Source organism: Xyrauchen texanus, chromosome 8 (genome assembly GCF_025860055.1).
Source record: "Xyrauchen texanus isolate HMW12.3.18 chromosome 8, RBS_HiC_50CHRs, whole genome shotgun sequence".
Taxonomy (NCBI): Eukaryota; Metazoa; Chordata; class Actinopteri; order Cypriniformes; family Catostomidae; genus Xyrauchen; species Xyrauchen texanus.
Genome location: NC_068283.1, coordinates 48,375,074 through 48,397,192, shown reverse-complemented (window position 1 = coordinate 48,397,192; position 22,119 = coordinate 48,375,074). Strand labels below are relative to the sequence as shown.

At 41.6% G+C, this 22,119-nt stretch overlaps 1 protein-coding gene across 1 annotated transcript in view; it reads right to left on the bottom strand.

Moving 5' to 3' along the window:
• Nucleotides 1–7,138: 7,138 nt before the first annotated feature.
• LOC127648208 (E3 ubiquitin-protein ligase BRE1A-like) overlaps nucleotides 7,139–22,119 on the bottom strand; it is a 58,523-nt gene continuing 43,542 nt past the window's right edge. The window contains exons 4-6 of the mRNA XM_052132789.1: nucleotides 18,107–18,785; nucleotides 14,792–14,805; nucleotides 7,139–9,109 (exon numbers count right to left, since the gene is read on the bottom strand). Of these exons, the coding sequence (XP_051988749.1) occupies nucleotides 7,188–9,109; nucleotides 14,792–14,805; nucleotides 18,107–18,785 (2,615 nt within the window). The 3' untranslated portion in view covers nucleotides 7,139–7,187. The remainder of the gene's footprint in view (nucleotides 9,110–14,791; nucleotides 14,806–18,106; nucleotides 18,786–22,119) is intronic.

Sequence of the window (22,119 nt, the reverse complement as noted above, 5' to 3'; positions counted from 1 at the left end):
GAAATTAACGAGCCTGGAAAATTATGCTTCCACTTCTTCTGACACGATGGTTAAGATGGAACAAGATTTGGGAAAGCTAAAGCGTACAGTGGAGCATCTCACAGAAAAATGCACAGACCTCGAAAGCCGCAGCAGAAGACAAAACATCCGCATACTGAACATTAAAGAGGGTGCTGAATCCGGAGTTAAACCTAGAGATTTCGTTGCCCAACTCCTTGCAGAGGCCCTGTCACTAGACAAACCCCCACACGTGGACCGCGCCCACCGAGCTCTACGTGCCCGCTCTGGAAGTGATAAACCACCACGGGCCTTCATCTTGCGTTTGCATTACGTCCATGAGATGGAAGAAATAACGCAAAAAGCCGCTAGGATGCAACAGATTTTCTTTAAAGGCCAAAGAGTTAACATTTTCCCGGACTATCCGCCTGCTGTGGTAAAGCGACGCGCACTATTCAAACGTGCGAGGGAGATGTTGAAGGATAAGCCCGGAGTTAAATACGGACTGCAATATCCAGCGAAACTGAGAGTCTCGCACAACGGCAAAGAGTATTTCTTCACCGATCCGGACAAAGCGGTCAAGTTTGCTGAAGGTAACTTTGAAATTCCAGGACCACTCTAAGAGACGCTGTTGGACTGAGTCAATTAAGATCAACATAACGTGAATGACGAAAACACATTGACTGTTTACATGATAAAAATTCATGTCGTGTTAGGTTACTTGGAGATGTTCTCCCTGAACACTTTATTGCGGAGTTGTGCTGATACGAGGTTTTTGTGTGTGTGTGTGTGGAAGTTTAAGGTTTGATACCATTTGAAGGTTTGTTAGTTTTTTTTTTTTTATTTATTTATTTATCTATTTTTTATTACTTTCTCGGTTATATTCTTTGTTATTATATATTCAGTTAAATTTATTTCCTAATTCCGTGCCACGCCGCGAGTTCTGTAGTCGGTCAGATGCCGGGATTAATGTTTGAGTTTTGGGGAATGGGGGGTGGGGGCCTGTTTAAAATGGTGCAAGGTATGAAACGAGCAGTGATGATGACTAGCCGGATTTTCAATCTCGTAAAGAATAACGTCAACTCAAAGTAGCAGAAAAGGTCTCAAGTTTACCTCGTGGAATGTAAAAGGATTAAACCATCCGGTTAAGAGAAGCAAAATATTATCACATCTAAAATCTCTCTCCTCAGATATAATCTTTCTGCAGGAAACTCATCTCAAAGTGGACTCTAAAGACAAATTAAAATCCGGATGGATAGGACAGATCTATCAATCTAATTTATTACATAAATCTAGGGGGGTAGCTATCTTATTACGAAAGGGGGTTCCATTTAAACAAAAAGCCCTGAGAATCGATCGAGATGGCCGTTATGTTATTGTATCTGGTGAGTTATATGGCTCCCCGATTACGTTGATAAATGTATACGGTCCAAATTATGATGAACCAGAATTTTTTAGAAAGGTATTTTCTCTTATCCCCAATATGTCCCAAACAAATCTTGTTATAGGCGGGGACTTTAATTGTGTAGACTACCATTCTAATTTGGTAGACATATGGAGACTTATGCATCCAACCGAAAGAGATTATACATTTCACTCGCATGTACATAATGTATATACTCGTATTGATTATTTCTTGGTGGACAACAATCTTACTTCTAATATCCTAAATTCTAAAATTCACGATATACTGATTTCAGACCACGCCCCAGTTTCATTTGAAGTTGTCCTTGATCAAACATCTTCTATCCGCCCTCTATGGAGGATGGATCCTCAACTTATTGAAGACCCTAAGTTCATTGATTTCATGAGTTCACAACTGGAAATTTTTTTTGATAGCAACGATAAGCCAGGGACATCACCAGGACTGCTCTGGGAAACTTTAAAAGCTTATATAAGAGGTTGTGTTATATCATACCAGGGGTCCCGAAATAAACTATTCAAAACGAAACTAATTGATTTAGGGAAACAAATTCATCGGTTAGACAATGAAAACGCACTAAACCCCTAACCAGATATTCATAAGAAAATTTTACAGTTAAGGTTTGAATACAACAAAATAGTCTCTACTAAAATAAATAAAGCGTTTCATTTTGTTAAACACAAATACTTTGAATTTGGGGAGAAGCCCCATAAATTATTAGCCAGACAATTACGAAAAATAAATAGTGAAAGGACAATTCAGAAAATACAAACAAAATATGGGACACAATGTATCACAAATAAAGAGATAAACCAATGTTTTAAGGAATTTTACTCAAAGTTATACTCTTCAGAAATTGATTTGGACCCACAAACAATGGATGAATTTTTACGCAAATGTTCTCTTCCCACACTATCTCCAGATGATCGGGCATCTCTTAATAAAGATATCTCGCTAGAGGAATTGAAGAACACAATAAACTCTTTAAAGAGCATGAAAACTCCTGGTCCAGACGGGTTACCAGCCGAACTATATAAAAAATTCTGCGACATCCTTACTCCTTATTTGTTTAAAACTTATCAGCAAGCATTAACAACTGGACTACCGCCAACTTTTTCTGAAGCTATTATCACTGTAATTCCTAAAAAAAGTAAAAATCCTGAAGAAGTTGAGGGATACAGACCTATCTCCCTTATTAATGTTGATCAAAAAATATTATCCAAGACACTTGCTAATAGACTTGGCAAATTAATTAATAAACTGGTTAATACAGATTAGAATGGATTTATTCCAGGAAGAAGTACTATACATAATACTAGACGCCTGTTTAATATAATCTATCATCCCAAGGCAATCCGAGACAATTTGGTTGTAATCTCATTGGATGCCGAAAAGGCATTCGACCGAGTGGAATGGCGTTATTTGTTTGCTATCCTTGAGAAATTTGAAATGGGGGATGAGTTTATAAATTGGATTAAAGTTTTGTACAGTAATCCATCAGCACGGGTTTTAACAAATAAAACATTATCGGACCCCTTCTATCTTCAAAGAGGAACTAGACAGGGCTGTCCCCTCTCACCCCTTTTGTTTTATAGTAGAGTCCCTGGCAGAAACCATTCGATCTAATCCATGCATACATGGCTTTAATACTTCAAACACTGTTAACAAAATATCACTGTACGCGGACGATATTTTTATTTATATTACCCAACCTCAGGTGAGCCTTTCTGTTATACTCAAAACTATTACTAACTTTGGGAAATGTTCTGGCTTTAAAGTAAACTATGAAAAAAGTGAACTCATGCCCATTGGTCTGAAGGATTTATCTGTAATACACTCTTCCCCATTTAGAGTTTCTATGGAATAAATTACATATTTAGGAATAGTGGTTACTTCTAAATATAATTTACTCTTCAAAGCTAATTTCAGCCCCTTATTATCCAAGTTACAAGCCTGTATACATTACTGGAAAACTCTTCCGATCTCCTTAATTGGCAGAATAAATGCGATAAAAATTATATTTCTACCGTAATATTCCAATATTATTGCCCAAGTCCTTCTTCAAACACCTAGATTCGATTGTCCTTCCTTTTCTATGGAACTATAAGGGTCGCAGAATCAGAAAAATACACCTTTGTAAACCCAAACATGGGGGGGGGGGGGGTTGGCCCTTCCTGATTTTCGCATTTATTACTGGGCCACTCACTTACAAGTTTTTGCACTTTGGTTGGAACAGTCGGCTAATGCCCCAGACTGGCTTCAGATGGAGCGGGATTACTGCCATCCCTATGATCTTGGAGCAGTGCTGCTTTCCCCAGTGATACTAGACCAAACTGCAGTTAATGGTTTTGTCATAAAGAGCCAGTTACGTATTTGGAGACAGATAAGAGAATACCTTAATATAAAATCACTCTCCCTCTTAATCCCGATCGCAAATAACCCATCATTTCCCCCTTCGAGGTTGGATTCGACCTTTAATCAATGGAAGGAATTGGGTATATGCGCAGTCAAGGACCTTTATTTTGATGGGGCGTTAGCTTCCTTTACTTAACTACAACAGAAATACAACCTTCCAAAAATATTTTTTCTGATTTTTACAGATAAGGAATTACTTATGCATACATAATGTCGCCCTAGATGAGGTCCCTCCCTCAATCAGTGATGATTGTCTCATTCAGTTTAGAGGAAACAAAAAACAGTTATCTTTAATTTACGGAAAGTTGCAAACAGCTACTTTTCCCTCTACAAACTTGATCAGAGAGGAATGGGAGCGAGAGATGGGGATTGGAATCTCTGAAGAGATTTGGCAGAATGGTTTAGAGGATATTAATAAACAATCGGTCAATACAAGATTATGCCTCATTCAATTTAAGGTTTTACATAGACTACATTTCTCAAAAAAGAAATTACATAGGATTTTCCCCAATGTCTCGCCTCTTTGTGATAAGTGCAAATCAGAGGATGCTGATTTAGCCCACAGTTTTATTTTCTGCCATAAAATACAGGGATTCTGGTGTGAGGTTTTTAAAATGCTTTCAGATGTACTTAAAGTAAACTTGGAACCAGACCCAGTGCTCATTATATTAGGACATTCTAACCATATATATTCGTTGAACAATGCTCAGCAGAAATTTCTTACATATTGTCTGATAACAGCCAAGAAACTGTTACTACTGTTTTGGAAAAAGATTTACCCTCCTGATGCTAAACTATGGCTTGAGGAACTGATGTCTACTCTGCACCTGGAACAAACTAGATACCTTTTGAAAGGCAACATGGGACAATTTCACAAGATTTGGGACCTTTAATGCAATGTATTTTAGGCTAACTTAAGTGCTGTGTATTAACGTCACTGGATTGTATATTAACAGGCGGGGATGGGGTGTTGGTTATAGTAATTTATTATTTTTTATTTTATTATTTTTTTTTTTTTATTAAGTTTATTATTTTTGTACATATAAGAAAATTAATCCTGAAACCTGTAATTATGTCAAGGTTATTTGATGTCTGAATAAAAACCAATTTAACAAAATAAACATACTCAAGATGGACTCAAGATGGCACGAGTATGGCTGCTGCATTGCGAGCTCCGACACAACACTGCAGTTTATTGTTTGTTTTGTTTACAGTTTTTTGTTTTTTTGTCTTGGATGGCGTGTGCCTTATTGTATATGACAGACAAACGCTTTTGTACATTGGTTCTGCAATTACACTCCGAAAACCGGACTTCAATGCTGACCCGCTGTTTACAAACACGCCAGCGGAGCCCTTTTTCTGGGCTGCCCGGCCACAGAAACACAGAAGGAAAAGGGGGAAAAGATCCGCCGTTCTCATCAGAGTAAGACGTCACACAAATCGACCCCCACTACCCAGTATACTACTGGCAAATGTTCAGTCTCTGGACAACAAGCTCTGTGAGCTGAATGCGCAGATCTCTTTCCAACGAGAGACGAGGGACTCCTGCGTTATCTACCTTACAGAAACCTAGATGTCTGCGGAGATTCCAGACTCGGCCATCGAACCCGCGGGCTTCTCCGTGCACCGAGCGAACAGAGCGAAAGACCTCTCAGGTAAAAGCAGAGGTGGTGGTGGTGTATGTTTTATGATCAACACATCATGGTGTGATCAGAGGAACGTACATTTCATCAAGTCTTTCTGCTCCCCTGATCTGGAATATCTCATGCTTGTGTCGACCATTCTGGCTCCCGAGGGAATTCACAGCGGTCATCATCACAGCTGTGTACATCTCTTCCCCCCCACAAGCCGACACAGACCGGGCACTCAAGGAACTGTATGGGAGATTAAGGGAGCAGGAAAACAAACAACCTGAGGCCGCGTTCATTGTTACCGGGGACTTAACAAAGACAATTTTAAAACAATTGCACCAAAATACCACCAACACATCAGCTTCAACACACAAGGGGACCGGGTTTTGCGGCTTGCTATTCTCCTTTCCGGGATGGCTACAAATCCCTCCCCCGCCCACCATTTGGCTAAGCGGACAACTCTTCCATTCTGCTTCTGCCCGCTTACAGGCAGAAACTGAAACGGGAAGCACCCACCCTCAGAACAATCCAATTGGACCAATCAGACTCTGCGCTACAAAACTGTTTTGATCACGCGGACTGGGAGATGTTCCGTTCCGCATCTGATGACGACATCGAGGTTTACGAGGTTTATGCGGAGAGAGCACTTACGGCCGAAGCTACAGAGGTTGGTTCACTCTCCGTCTCTGTTGCAGATGTAACCCGATCCTTCCGACGGGTGAACATTCGTAAAGCTGTGGGTCCAGATGGCATTCTGGGCCATGTCATCAGTAAACAGTAAAATTTTAAAGAGAGGGAAAAAGCCAACGCGGAGTGGCAGTGGGAGAGAGAGGAGAGAGAGAGAAAGAAAAAAAAACAATTACTTACCGGTTCTCCGATATGCCATAGCTTGGTCCTCGGCCACTCCGCCACCCTCTAAAGGATGTCAGCCACGCCTCACTGGGCAGATAGGATGCAGTCCTCCAGCCCCTGGCAAACGGAACGCCCTGCCATGGTCTCGGGGAACAGAAGGCCCCTGGTAGCGATTCTCCCGCTCCAGGCGGTCAGCCGGGAGCCCCTCCCCACTCATGGTCGGCGGTCCTCTCTATACACTGCCACGTTTAGCAGCTGGTAGGGGTTTCCTTCAGCCACTGGCCGTGGCCCTGACAGCTGCAGGTGGTCGGCTAGGAGCCACTTCTCCTCTCGCGGTCAGCGGCCATTCTTCCACGTCCAGGCAGCCAGGCTCCTCTGTCCCCTGGCAGATGGCCGAGGCTGCTCCGTTGGGGTGGATGGTAGTTGCGAGGACTTGTTGATTATTACAATAGTGTGTGTGTGTGTGTGTGTGTGTGTGTGTGTGTGTGTGTGTGTGTGTGTGTGTCAGTGTCAGTGAACACAAGTGTTATAATTTTTAAAAGTATATTTATTATGTGATGATTATACAGTAGTGTGTGTGTGTGTAATCTGACAGTATCAGTGAACACAAGTGTTATCATTTATAAAAGTGTGTTTATTATGAAATGATAAGATGTGAGTATTTCATGTATTTGACTATATAGAACATAAAGAAGTGATTTAATGCAGTTACACATATAGAGTATATACTGTAGATATAACAACAAGAAAATTAAAACTAAACAACATCCCAGTAAACAAGAATTACACTAAAATCATCAAAAAGAAAAGTCATGTTTGATTTATACAAATGAAGAATTATAATCAGAGAATCTTTTCATTTAAAATTCTCACAGAATGACACAATTGGACTTGTTTCTCAGTTCATTGATTTCTTCTTTAAGCTCTTTCACTTCTTCACTTTTTTCATCTTTGAAGTGTTGAAAGAGTTTTTCCAGTAATTCACGTTGTTTTTGATGTTCTTCGAGCTTCTCTTTGAGTTCTTGAACATGTTCCTCTTGAGTCTCTCTGAAATCATTCAATTCTTCTGCTTGTTTTCTGGCTTCATCTTCATGTTTCTTCTTCATCTTCTGCATTTCTTCTTCATGTTTCTGTTTCATTTCTTCACGCTGTTTTTCTTCTCTTTCTCTTCTGTCTCTCTCCTCTTTATCTCTTCTCTTGATCTCTGTCTCTCGCTCTTGTTTCAGATCTTCAATCTTTTTCTCCCATTTCTTTCTCTCTTCTTCTCTCCTCTCATCATCCTCTCGTTTTCTTCTCTCCCACTCCTCTTTCATCTTTCGTTCCTGCAGCTCATAATGTCTTTTCATTTCATCTTTCATCTGTTCATATTCTCTCTCTTTCTGTTCTCTCTCTCTTCTCTCTTGTTGTCTCTCGTCCTCTCTCTTCTGTCTTTCTTCTTCTCTCTCTCTGTCAAATGTCTTTCTCATGTTCTCCAGTTCTTCTTGTTTTTCTCTCAGCTGTTCCTCATATTTCTCTTTTCTCTTTCTTTCTTCTTCCTCTCGTTTACTCATCTGTCTTTTCTTTTCATCCTCCCATTCTCTCTGTTGTCCTTTAATTTCCTCTTGAATCTCTTTTCTGTCATTTTCAGCCTCTTTTATTTTTCTCTCCCATTCTTTTCTTTCTTTCTCTTCTTGTATTTTCCTCTTTCGTTCCTCTGAATCTCTCTTTTTTCTTTCCTCTTCTTGTTTCATTTTTAATTCTGTTATGATTCGTTCTTGCTCATTTTTCATCTTTTCTTGATCGTGTTTGTATTTCTCTTCTTTCTTTCTATCTTCTTCTTCTCTTTCTTTCTGCTGTTTTTCATACTGTGATCTCTGATTTTCAATCTCTCTCTTCATGTCTTCTATTATTTTATTATATTCATCTTTCTGTTGTTTTTCCTCTTCTGATCGTTTCTGATCCTCCATCTCTCGTTTCTTCTGTTCTGATTTTTCTTTCTCTTCAAACAGTTTTCTGACATTTTCCTCTTTTTCTCTGAACTTGTTCTCCATCTGCAGTCTTTCCTCTTCTTTCTTTTGTTTCTCTTCCTCCAGTCTCTTCATCATGTCTTTCTTTTCCATCTCATATTTGACTTTTAATTCCTCTTTCTGAGCCTGAATTTCTCTCTCTTTCTCTTCTAATATTTCCTTCATTCTCTTTTTAATGGACATCTCTGCCTCATCAAACATGTCATTAGTGAAGTATCTGTTTGTGTTGTTGCTGATCATCTGCTCTATCATGTTCAACAGATGTGAGACTTGAGTTCGGTCTTGTTCTTGTCTGTTATTAAAGACCAGGTATCTGTTCCCACAGTCTCTGATCAGTTTCTTGAGATCTGCACTATTCTCTATGAATGACTGTATAGATGTTTTTCCCAAATCATCTCCTCTCGTGAACAGAACAATACTGAACTGAGCAGCTTGTGGACCAAACATCTTCTTTATCAGATGTAAAGTGTCCACCTCTTCCTTAGTGAATCTTCCCAAACTCAACACAATGATGAAGACATGAGGTCCAGGTGCTGACAGTGAAACACATTTCACTAGTTCATCCATCACTTGTTCATTTGACAGTGACGTGTCAAACAGTCCTGGAGTATCAACGACAGCTACTGATTTACCATCAACTTCACCAACTCCCTTCTGACAAACACTCGTCACTGAAACTGAGCTGAGTTCAGTATCAAACTCTTCTCTCCCTAGAATAGTGTTTCCTGTTGCACTCTTTCCACTTCCTGTCCTCCCGATCAGCACAAATCGCAAACACTTCAGATCTTTTGATTCACCTTCAGCACCTGAAACACATGTTGAACTGAAGAATTAAAAACAGGTTTTGAGATTCCTGCAGATTCATATTCATGATGTTTTACTCATTTGACAGAGGGTGTGTTTCAGGTAGTTTAAAGGGAAGGGTCTCTTGGATCAATATGCTTAAACAATCATGACTGGACATCTATAATTAATGGAAATAAAATCCTGATGAATATAATTCAACATGTGATTATTCTCAAATCGTAAACTGCTAACACACACTTATAGATTACTATAACAGAAAATAGGTATTATATTAAAAATGTTCTGAAGTAAATCTCACATTATATCTCTCTGATATTTTGGTGGATAGATTTGGCTAGGGCCAAAACCCCATGTTGGTGTGGATGGTTGCCACAATGTTTCTATGTGGTTGCTTTGTGGATCTCACTATTACAATCCCTAGATATTGTTGGGGTCCTTTTCAGTTTATAAATTTTTTAGCCTTCATCTCTCAAAACAACAATAAATGTCATGGTTACTGTCATAACCTCCGTTCCCTGAGGGAGGGAACGAGATGTTGTGTCAATTGTAGTGACACAAGGGGTCTTTCTTGAGAGCCTCATGTGCCTCTGAACTTGATAAAAGGCCAATGTCAATTTGGCAGACAGAATTTGCATGCCCCGCCCCTAGACATACGGGTATAAAGGGAAGCAGGCGAGCGTCTGTCATTCAGGATTTGCACTGAGGAGCCAAGAATAAGGTGACGGCACATTACAGTGGTAGGAATAGTGTCATGGCAAGGGGGACACAACGTCTCGTTCCCTCCCTCAGGGAACAGAGGTTACGACAGTAACCATGATATTTCCCTTCCCAACTCGACGTTGTGTCGATTGTAGTGACACAAGGGGTCCCGTTTAAAAACGCCATGCACTAAACCGTGACTGCTGAGACAGGTGCAAGCAGGCTTGTTGCGTGCTAGAAGCAGCTGTGTCAGCCACACATAACCCTCCCCAATGCCCCCAAAAAGTGTCATAACCACTCTTAGGTTCCCAGTCCCTGCACGGGAAGGTGGTGACCAGCCATGGGAGCTAGCCAGCCATGGCCTTTTCTCTCTCTATGTTTCTCATAGAGTTAAAAAGCGGCTAGGGCTATCTTAACTCTATAGATGCATTGGGGAGGGCGTCCTTTTCCATTCCTATTCTTTCAGGGGGAAAAGGCTCTGTGGAGACCACAAACTACCCAGACTTTGGGGAGTGTGGCCAATACACACAGGGGTTGTCAAGCCGCCCGTGGACATGGTGTGGTGGTAGATCCAGCCTAGCAAGGGAGGAGTTGCTACAGACACGGCGACCGTGGGGCAGGAGGGCCTGCCCAAGGGAGACGCGGATCCACAGAGTCGGGGGACCGTACTGCGGAAAATACATCACAGGGAGTTGCCTAAGGTGGTAACTATACCTGTGGGGCCCAAGCCCAACACAGAGCACTTAACTAGTGGTGGGCCTGGCGGAAAATTCCTCCGCTGAACTCGCCGGACAGAGAGCCGGGGAGGAAAAAATATCCAGGAAGCGAGTTTAGTGGCTAACCTGGGAGAGAAGGCGCACTGGATCATCTTGGTGAAGGGCGCAAGTGCAAGCGGAAACACCCGGTCGGTTGATCTGTGTTACCGAATTCTTCAGGCTTGGACCAGACAAAACACGGGACGAGGCCAACTCAACCCTGAGGTTGTAGAACCTAGAAAAGTTGTTGGGTGTTACCCAGCCCGCTGCTCTGCAGATGTCTGCTAGGGAGGTGCTGTGAGCCAGTGCCCACTAGGATACCACACTCCTTGTAGAGTGTGCTCGAACCTGCAAGGGGCCAGGCACGGCCTGGGTGTGATAGGCTAGTGCAATAGCGTCAACAATCCAGTGGGCTAACCCCTGTTTGGAGACGGCGTTCCCTTACCGCCGTCCGCCAAAGCAGACAAAGAGCTGCTCAGAGCATCTAAAACCCTGCGCGCGGTCCAAAAATATACGCAAAGCACGTACCGGACACAGCAACGAAGAGGCTGGGTGTGCCTCCTCCTGGGGCAGCTTTGTTTGCAGGTTCACGACCTGGTCCCGAAACGGGGTCATAGGAACCTTGGGCACATAGCCCAAGAAGCGAGAAGCGAGCCGCACTCATCCCAAGCTGGCACGGAGTCAAGCAAGCGTGCCGCGGGGGCGGCTGAAGTGGCTTTCTCTCGTGAGAAAAGAAAGCCGCGACCGCAATGTTGCCATGGCTATGTTCTCGCACTGAGAATATGAACTATTGATAAAAATGCTGCCTGCGTGTGATCGCAACCCAGGCACACGAGGCAGCTTTTATGACCGTCAGAATAGGAGACATGCTACACATGGCAGAGGGAAACCCATGAGGGAAAAAACACACACAGACATGCAGGAATAAGCAGATAACTATGACACAAAGTCTACGGTTATTCAGATCACCGCTCTGTATAATTGTGGTGAGAAGAATATAATTCTTTCTCATTGTGCACACGTTCTGATATATAAGGAGCAGTACTGCTGCTCCCTACATGCTGAATGCAGACTTTGTAGAGCACCAACTCCCTAGGGATGCACCATCTTACCCGTGGCGGCCCATAAAAAGTCCAGTGACTGCCCTTCCCCAGACATTATACGTTTTTGATGGGCTGATAGCGGTCGTGTAACACAGCTCACTCCCGCACATCTCCCGTCAGGCAACTGCTTTGAGCCCAAAAGCCAATTGTTCTGGTGGATATGAGTCTGTTAGATCAAATTCCTATATCTGGGACTTTTTGTGTAGTTTTGAGTGGAATGAAAGTTTATGTTCATCCTGTGATACCTACTTGCCAAGCACCATATGGACACCGTTTATAACCATAGCAACAGCTGCGACTCACACTGAAAGACTCTTTTATATTATATATTTATAAATTATATGTACAGATATGAGCTTAAGTTTACATAACCTGGCAAAATTTGTAAGATGTGTATCATATTTTTAAGAAAACATGAGAAACACATTCTTTTATTTTTAATGGGGTTAAAATTAAACCATTTACCATCACATAATTGTGTTTTCTTTTTTAATCCTGATGATAACTGAAACCACACAAATTACCCTGATCTCATTTTGACAGCACAGGACATATTCAATCTAGGGAATATAATGACCTGAATATAACAGGCTAGATGTTAAAAAACATATTATATGCACAAATACATTTCCTAAAATATCAACTAGGTTATTTATGCTCCTTTTTTAAATGCATTCTTACCAGATTATCTATTTATGTTATTGAGTTAAAAATAATTGGACTCATATAATAGAAAAGAACATGAGTTTTTGGAAGTTTGTTTTTAATGACTTTAAATGACGAGAAGCAGCAATGTCTCTATGAAACGTCTCGTGTTACTTTGCTGTAACCCTTGTTCCCTGAAAAAGCGGAACGAGATGCTGCGCTTGATTCAGCACTTTGGGAACATCTTTTAGGAGAGACCAGCTGTGAATATGTGTACAACACATCAATGAAATTGACTAGAATTTATAGCCTCTGTTGGTGACATCATCAGAATGCACCAGTACCAGGGCTATAAATAGATGTGCCACATCGTCGGGTCTTTTGTCTGAAGAGCAGTCCTGTGTCATCCTCAGAGCGGCAATGAAGCGCAGCATCTCATTCCACTTTTTCAGGGAACAAGGGTTACAGCAAAGTAACCCGAGACGTTCCCTTATCTCTCTTCTAAGATCTAAGATCTCTCTTCTCTACTGTAAATAACTTTCTTCGGTCCCCTGATACTCTTCCAGCTCACATGCAATCTACAGCTTATTGTAACACTTTTTTTTAACCTTTTTTAAGGATAAAATCTCTAGCATTCACCAGCAATTGAATGACATGAGTAATATAGCTTGTAGTTCAGTTTACCCAATTTCTCATGAACCTCCCCAAATTACTCTTATGAGTTTTGATCTTCCGACAGATATCGAAATATCCAATTTTATTTGTTATTCTAAATCATCTACTTCTCAGCTAGATCCTCTCCCCACATATTTGGTTAAAGCTTGTTTACCTCCCCTGCTCCCCATTATAACTAAAATTATTCATGCATCTCTTATTTCTGGGTGTGTCCCATCATCTTTTAAAACTGCTGTGATCAGTCCTATACTGAAGAAAACTGGTTCAGACCCACAAATACTTGAAAATCACCGTCCTATCTCCAATTTACCATTTTTTTCAAAAATTTTAGAAAGGATAGTTGCTTCTCAGGTCCACACACATCTTCTTACTAATAACCTTTATGAACAGTTCCAGTCAGGTTTCCGCTCACATCACAGCACTGAAACTGCTATGGTCAAAATCACTAATGATCTGTTAATCTCAGCTGATGCATGTCCCTGCTGATAATTTTCCTGCAGAAAGTCCAGAACTGAAGCAATCTGGCAGTTAACTGGATCTGCATTACGTGCAGTGCACCACCTTCCAAAGACACCCCATTTATTGGCATAACTTCTAGTAGAAGGAGCCATAGCACTCAGAATGGTCTCAATAACTTCAGGTGAAAACCCAGTGTCCCTCAGTTGGTACACTTCAGGGGCCAAACATGAAGGTTTCACAACTCTTGCCGGGGATGAAAGATTGTCCCCTGTGCTTAAGACAGAAGGTCCCTCCTCTCCGGAATCGCCCAAGGAGAGCCGTCGAGGAGAGATATTATCTCTGAGAACCACACTCTGTTCTGCCAATGCGGCGCTATCAGTAAGAGGCAAGACCCTTGTTGGCGAACCTGGGAGCAGAGAAACCGGAGGGAACGCACACATGCGCATTTTGGGCCATGTATATGCCATCGCGTCCAGAACTATGGGGGCTGGGTGAATCAGAGAGAAGTAGAGGGGACATTGCGCTGTCTGTTGGGAGGCGAAGAGGTCCACCTCTGCTTCATAAAATCTTAGCCAGATTTGTCTCACCACCTCGGGGTGGAGTTTCCACTCCCCCGTTGGTATTTTCTGTCTGGACAGTAAATCTGCTCCCACATTCAGGTATCCAGGGATATTGATCTGAGTGACAGGAGCTTGCCCTGGGCCCATAGGAGAATCTGCCGTGCCAGTCTGTTTAGCTGGCGTGACTGTAGACCTACTTGATGGTTTATGTAAGAGACTGCCACTATGTTGTCCACGGCGCGTAACACTTATCTGCCTTCGGGGATTGGCCATTGGGTGAAATCCCCTGGCTTTGAGCCACAACTGAAATGGTCTCATATGCAGAAGGCCCATAGGAATCACAGAGGATGCAGATGCCATGAGACTTAACATCTGTTGATACTGAAGAACAGTACAATCATGTGCTGTGTAGTGTTGGTGGCGTAGTGGGCGAAAGCACTGAGCTGGTAAGCAGAAGGTTGTCGGTTCGATCACCACAGCCACCACCATTGTGTCCTTGAGCAAGGCACTTAACTCCAAGTTGCTCCGGGGGGATTGTCCCTGTAATAAGGAGCACTGTAAGTCGCTTTGGATAAAATGCGTAAATTGTAAATCTTGGCCTAGCCTGACTTTGCTCAGGATATACTGAATGGTTTCGATTCGAGCGGGAGACAGCTGTGCTGAGCGGGAATAGAGAAGTTCCGCCGGGGTGTCGGGAAGGTGCCGGCAGATTTTTTGCGCACCCCATCCCGAGGGGGGCTACCCCACAAGGCTGGGCGCAAGACCGTCAGGACTTTCTCTTTTTAGAAATAATGGTCCTGAGGTCTTGATTTGGAGGTTGCTGAGGGCGACAAGCCGATCCCCACTCTTTGCAAGGGGGAGCATGACTCGCCATACTCTGTTTTGGGCCCCCTTCTAGAAGGACCGGGGGAGGCTGGGTGGCTGGCAGCCCCTCCCTCTGAGTGCACAAAGGCTTCCTTGTTTGTTTTTAGCACCCGAAACCTGGTAATGACTGTATTCATCGAGTCGCCAAACAGGCCAGAAAGTGAAATCGGGGCATCAAGAAGGAACACTTTGTCCTTATCCTTAATGCCTAAAAGGTTTAACCACAGATGCCTCTCTGTGCTGACCAAAGCAGCCATTGAATGGCCGATAGCGCGAGCCGTCTGCTTGGTCGCACGGAGAGATAAACCTGTGGCTCGATGAAGCTCTGAGAATGCTTCCTCGTCGATAGTACTCCCCGCACTAAGGTCCTTCAATAGATCAGCCTGGTACGCCTGTAACACTGCCATGGTGTGTAGGGCGGCACAAGCCAGACCTGCTGCTTGATAAGCTTTCCCCACAAGCTAAGCTCACGATAGTCAAATATGTCGAGGGCACAAAGATACGGGAAGTATAAGGTTTCCCCATGAAAGAGTCAACTCTTCATGGAGGTCATCAAAGAAGGGGAGAGACTGATTTTGAGTTCCCTTTCCCCAGCCACCAGACAGAAATCTGTCTTCTAATTTGTATTGTTTGGGGGTCTCTTGTTCATGCGGCCAGTCTAACTGTAATCTGGCCACCACACGTGTAACCACCTTGAGTAATTCCTCAACCGTTTTATCATCATGTGAGGAACGTTCAGAGATCGGCAACTCAAAGTCCGCAGACCCAAGATATTCATCGTCCCCCTTGTGAACGGAAGAGGTGCCGGGGCGCGCTTCGAGAACACGCGAGGGACCAGCTGGATCTGGAGAGGGAGCGAGTGATAGGGACGGATCTGTCTCTCGCTTCTCAGCCAGATCCATACGTGAGCCCCATGACGGAATGGTGGGTGCTGGCTCTTGTAAGTAAGCAAGACGAGCGCGCAGCATCTTCACTGTGAACAGCTCACAATGCTCACACTCGCCTCGCTCCAACGCAAGAGCAGCGTGCTCTTCCCCCAAACAAACAAAGCAAATCTGGTGTGTGTCCGATTCAGCCATAAACAGGGAAACACACACTGTTTGCTTTGTTTATTGCTCATTTTTCTCTTTGTCTTTCACACTTAAGTGACAGAAGAAAGAAGAAAAAGATTTCTGCACACTGCCTGACAAATCTAACTCCTATCAGAGGAAAATAAAGCGTTTGAGAGGCTTGAGAAGCACAACACATCACAGTGTGGTCTGAAGACGAAATACCTGATGATGTAGCTGTGACGATCTATTTATGGCCCCTGGTACCAGCGCATCCTGATGATGTCACCAACAGAGGCTATAAATTCTAGTCAATTTCATTGATGCGTTGCACACATATTCACAGCTGGTCACTCCTAAAAGACGTCCCCAAAGCACTGAATCGCACAGCATTAAGTGCAGCTTTTGATAAGGGAACTACACTTCAGTGATCAGAAACTAATATAATATTATCCTAGATGAGATTATTTGAATGTTTCTTCAGTTTTTAATGTCTGTCAATAAATTCGTGATTTAAAAAACCCTTGACTGTTTCCAATTTTTATTGTATTTTTTTTAATGTGGGATTGTAATTTTTGGGAAGATAAAAGAAAATGCACTTTTGGGGGCCTGGGTAGCTCAGCGAGTTGTGATGCTGACTATCACCCCTGGAGTCATGAGTTTGAATCCAGGGTGTGTTGAGTGACTCCAGTCAGGTCTCCTAAGCAACCAAATTGGCCCGGTTGCTAGGGAGGGTAGAGTCACATGGGGTAACCTCCTTGTGGTCACTATAATGTGGTTCTCGCTCTTGGTGGGGCGTGTGGTGAGTTTTGCATGGATGCCGCAGAGAATAGCGTGAAGCCTCCACATGCGCTACGTGTCTGTGGTAACACGCTCAACAAGCCACATGTTAAGATGCCCGTATTGATGGTATCAGACGCGGAGGCAACTGAGATTCGTCCTCCACCACCTGGATTGAGGCGTGTCAGTACACCACCACGAGGACTTAGAGCGCATTGGGAATTAGGCATTCCAAAAAAAAAAAAAATGCACTATTAATGTTATTTTTACAACAAATAATTAAAATAGACAAATAATTAGAATGCAGGTGTCACGAACGCCGGTGAAGGCGCCTCCTCCCTCAGTCGTCAGAGATCGCTTTCACCCGAATTCTGATCACTTAAACTCATTTCCCTTCTGCCCGCATACCTAGGTCTGATTAATCCCCAGCTGTTTTGTGTTACCCTACCCTATTTAACCGTGCCTGTTTAGTCCTTCTTTGCGAAGTCTTGTTTGCCCCGGCGACATTACCAAGCAAGTTATTCTCTTACTCCCTTACTAGTTATTCTGTGTACCGATCCAGCCTGTTACTTAGACCCTGTCAGTTTGCTGCCTGCCTTGTTTACCTCTTGCCTGTTCCGTACTACGTTTGTTTGCTGCCTGCCCAGACCTCTGCCTGTTCTGTTTACTCTATTGCCTGCCTGCTATATTCACTGTTTGCCTGCCCACGACCTTGCCTGTACGACTTGTGTTTTGCTTATAAATAAACAACCGCAGATGGATCCCAACTTTCCTGAGTCCTCGTTACAGCAGGACACTGCTTATGGCTTTAGGGATGCAGGACAAAACTTCCAATTCCGGGACAGTATTGAAAAATGTGTGACAGGTGGTCATTGACCTGTAGAGGAATTATCTCATAGGGCACATCCTCTTTTCCTTCCATCATAGTTCCTCCCTTTATTAAATCCTCCTTCAGTATTAAATGAGCACAGAACATTCAAATCAATATATATCTGTAAAAGGGAATGTCTTTGCTCAATCAAGCATCACTTTAAAGTGCCGTCTTTTCACAGTTGCATTACATTACTGCACTGAAGAGATCTGACATTATGTTGAAGCTTGATTAAAGCTGTTGAAGTACATGACAACTATCATTTACTTAAACCACACATGCAAAATATGAATTTAAACTGTTGTGCCAGATGTGAAGGTGAATTTATGTACATTGATAAGAATCTATAGTATTCTCAAGCTGATGAGTCACACAGAACGAACAATGCTTGCATAAGCAAAAAGTGAAAAAACAATCCCCAGCAGACAACAGTTATCCTCCCCCTAGAACATATGTACATCGGCCATGTCATGTAATTCATTTGATAAAAATGAGATTTTATATAGTAAATCTACTCACCGTATCTCTGAAGCTTCTCTTGTAGTTCTTTGTTTTCCGTCTCCATTCTCTTCAGTTCTTCTTTATATTTCTCTGTTTCATCTATTCTTCTCTTATCTTGAGCTCTCACATACATCAGAGGTGAATAGGGTTCAGTCTTCATGTTCTCTATATAATCAAGCAGTTCTGAAATCTGTTTGGTGTTGTCATGTTTATTTAATCCCATCACTTTGTGTCGACCTCCACAGAGACTCTGAGACTTTATGATAGATTTAGCAATATCGGTCACAGGTTCATCAACAGTCATTCTAGAGGTGAAAAGAACCATGAAGTGATCTCTTGAATAAAATATCTTCTGGATCTTCAATGTTTCAGCTTTGTCTTCATCAGTGAGTGGACCAACAGGAATAATGATTAGGAAAACATGAACTCCAGGATCACAGAGAGACACACAGTGGAGAGATTGGTGCATCACTTCCTCTTCTGAGATCTGAGAAAGTGCTGGAAGCTCCACCAGAGTGATCTGACGTCCAGACACCTCCCCTTCAATCCTCACACACTCTGAACTGGACCTTTGTCCTGATGTTGAAGTCTTTTTCCCTCTTATGAGTTTTGATACGGAGGTCTTCAGATCTGCATCACTTCCACACAACACCAGGTTCAGTTTGTGTTTTCGAGGCCAGCTAATCATCGACACTGAAAATGATAAAAGTCAATTATTTGATTAGATGAACAAATGTTCTTCATGGATTTATCTTGTAATAATCTCTAGCCTGTGTCACTCCACTCAGAGATATACTGACTACAGCTAATGAACTGATATCATTATTAGTAACAGACTGTTATTTACTCTTTGTATTAAAGTGCGTTCACATCAGACTAACTTACATTTAAATCAGTGACGTTACACAGATGCCATCCTCATGAGGTAATTAGATATGTCAGGTGTGCAACTAAAGATGAGATAAGAATATATTTCAAATAAAATGTTAAAATACAAAAACTACCGTCACAATATAAAAATAGTTGAATACATGGCTTATTTTTAGTTTTAAAAGTGTTGAATAGAGATGCACAATATATTGATTTCTGGAAATATTGCAACAGTTGTGATATACATATCTCAAGGGCTTGTGAGGTGCTGCAGGGTCGAGATATTCCCCGTTCATTTTCTCCATTGTCATATCAACATTTTTACTTCTATCCTTTTATTCAGTATAACAGCACTCTTCATTGTGGAATTTGGCTTAAATTTTATATTATTATTTAATTGTTTTTTTTAAATATTTTTACTGCAGTGAATATTGCATTTTACTATACAGTTAAAATATATTTCTGTGACAATTTCTTTGATTTTATGCGTCAAGTTTATTTTTTTCCTTTTTTTAAAGCATGCTGTTGACTGAAGCGTGACTTCTCCAGATAAATATTAAGATAATGGTGCAGTGTGATCATTAAAGCACACATGATATGATTTAATTCTATATTTAGTTTACATGTGCTGCAGTCTTCACAGTGGATGAATGCTCTTCTCTGTTTTCTGTCACAGCACAAATGATTCTCATTGTCTGTGTAGTTTGGGAGTTATGAGTGGTGGTCAGATTTACACATTCACATTCATTAATTATTTTCATCTGGTAACACTCATTACAATGCAAATACATCTCTGGCTGTCAAGTGAACTCTAACATATAAAAAGAATAACTAGATGGGTGAATGTTCTGAAGAGATTGTGAGGGGTGCTTTCAGTGGCAAAACTCGTCTCCACAATGTCCCACTAATGGCCACAGTACACTTTATTGAGTCCACCCCTATATGTCTATGATGTCCTGGTGCCACAGCCTGATATCATATTTATACAAACCTATTTTAATGTTTAACAATTCATATGTGTACACTTGGACAGATGCTAAAATATGGACATATTGACAGCACTAAAATATAAACATGTTCATGTATTTACAGATTTAGAAATGAAAAATATTTACAAATCCATGAACTATATATATATATATATATATATATATATATATATATATATATATATATATACACGTGTATATATTAGGGCTGTCAATCTCAAAAAAAATTAATTGAATTAATTACATGGTGTCCCGATTAATTAATCGCGATTAATCGCATATACAAATATTTGCTGAGAAAGCCCCTCATATAACAATAATTCAATATATAATGATGAAATAATTATACATAGTTATCTTTGAATATAAAAAATGTATATATAAACATGTTGCTGGTCCTTCTCGCCCCTGCTCCGAACGGGACTCGACGGGGAGACGGGTGTGCTAACAAGGAGGCTACAGCCTCTAGCATCAGTCGCTAGTGCACCTCTTCAGGTCAGGAGAGTGAGGTTTATACACACTACACACTATCTACCAGCTGGCTCCAGTAACATATACTGTATATATAAAATAAAAAATATTCAGATAATTAAAATGCATTACATTCCTGTGGCAGAAGAGTTAATCATTGATAAGACAATATAAAAAGCGTTTTTTTTATTATTGATTATAAGTCAATCATTGTTATACAGTTCACAGCAATCCATTTCACAAGTGAATTTGTCAATCAGTTGGAGATTTATTATGAGGGCTTGTTTAAGGACCGTCAATGAACACCTGCGTCAGACATGCTTGTGTAGCGTCTCGGGTGAGTTGAGTCATAAACATACATTTTTAGTTCACTGTGTCGAGTTAAATATAGTTTAATACTCAATCTTTAAACACATCTTGAGATCTCTTAGATCAGATTTGCGCTCGATCAGGTGTTTTGAACGCAAGAACGTAACGCATGTTTGTGTTGTGGATGGTTGTCATACAGCTGAAATTTCACTTACTGCCCTCTGGAGTAAACAGGTGGTACTACAAACTTGAATCTCTCAGGAATCTTCCTTATTACAATCCGGGGGAATAATATTGTCTGATATTAAAATCAGTGTGACACACTTTGCAAAAGGCGTGGGTATTGTCGATATTTCTTCAAGATATGAAATTAAATTCTTCCATCCAGCTGTTGTTATATTTACATGTACATTTAGTTTTTTTCACCGGAGCACCAGCTGAGTCTTCTCCTCCCCTCTACCAGTGATGCTTGATTCAACGTCCCGCGTCTACTGCCTGCGCAGATATCAACAGCACAAATGGGTTGTAGGTTGCCAGTTTGAGGTAACAAATGATATTTGTAGGATGTGTTGATTGTATGAGTAGGATGCGTTTCATACAAGATCTGGCAACTGGACAACCTTTGAATAATATATTGATGTTATTATTCATATAACGAGGTTTGGGCGATACAAATTACTGGAGTTTCCCGGGAGAAATAACAAAACGGGAGGGGGGCGGGAGATGGGTGTGGACTCCCGGGAAAAACGAGTGTTGACAGGTATGATATATATATATATACCGTAATTTCCGGACTATAAGCCGTAACTTTTTTCCCATGCTTTGAACCTCACGGCTTAAACAATGACGTGGCTAATATATGGATTTTTCCCGCTTTCAAATTTTATAAAAAAAAAAAATACATTCTGTGACGTGCTCAGTTTTTTGCCGGCGTGAAGCTTTCATTAGACCAATGAAATTGCCGAACAGGTTAAGGTCAAACAACTTTTTTGTTTACTGTTTAGATTAAATCGAGCGCGCTCAAACTTCCCATCATTCTGATTGCGGTAGTCATTTTGTCACCCTCATCATGGCAAAGACACGGAGACATGCATATGATGCAGCTTTCAAGTTGAAGGCGATTGATCTGGCTGTTGCACGGGAGATTGGTCTTAATGAGTCAATGATAAGACGTTGGAAACAGCAGCGTGAGGAATTGACTCGTGAGTGCAAAAAGACAACTAAAGCTTTCAGAGGGAAGAAAAGCAGATGGCCCGAACTAGAAAATGTGCTCGAAGACTGGGTCAACACACAGAGAGCAGACGGCCAAGGTGTTTCAACTGTGCAGATCAGACTGAAAGCCAAAACAATCGCAACCACAATGAAGTTTGAGGATTTTAGAGGTAGAC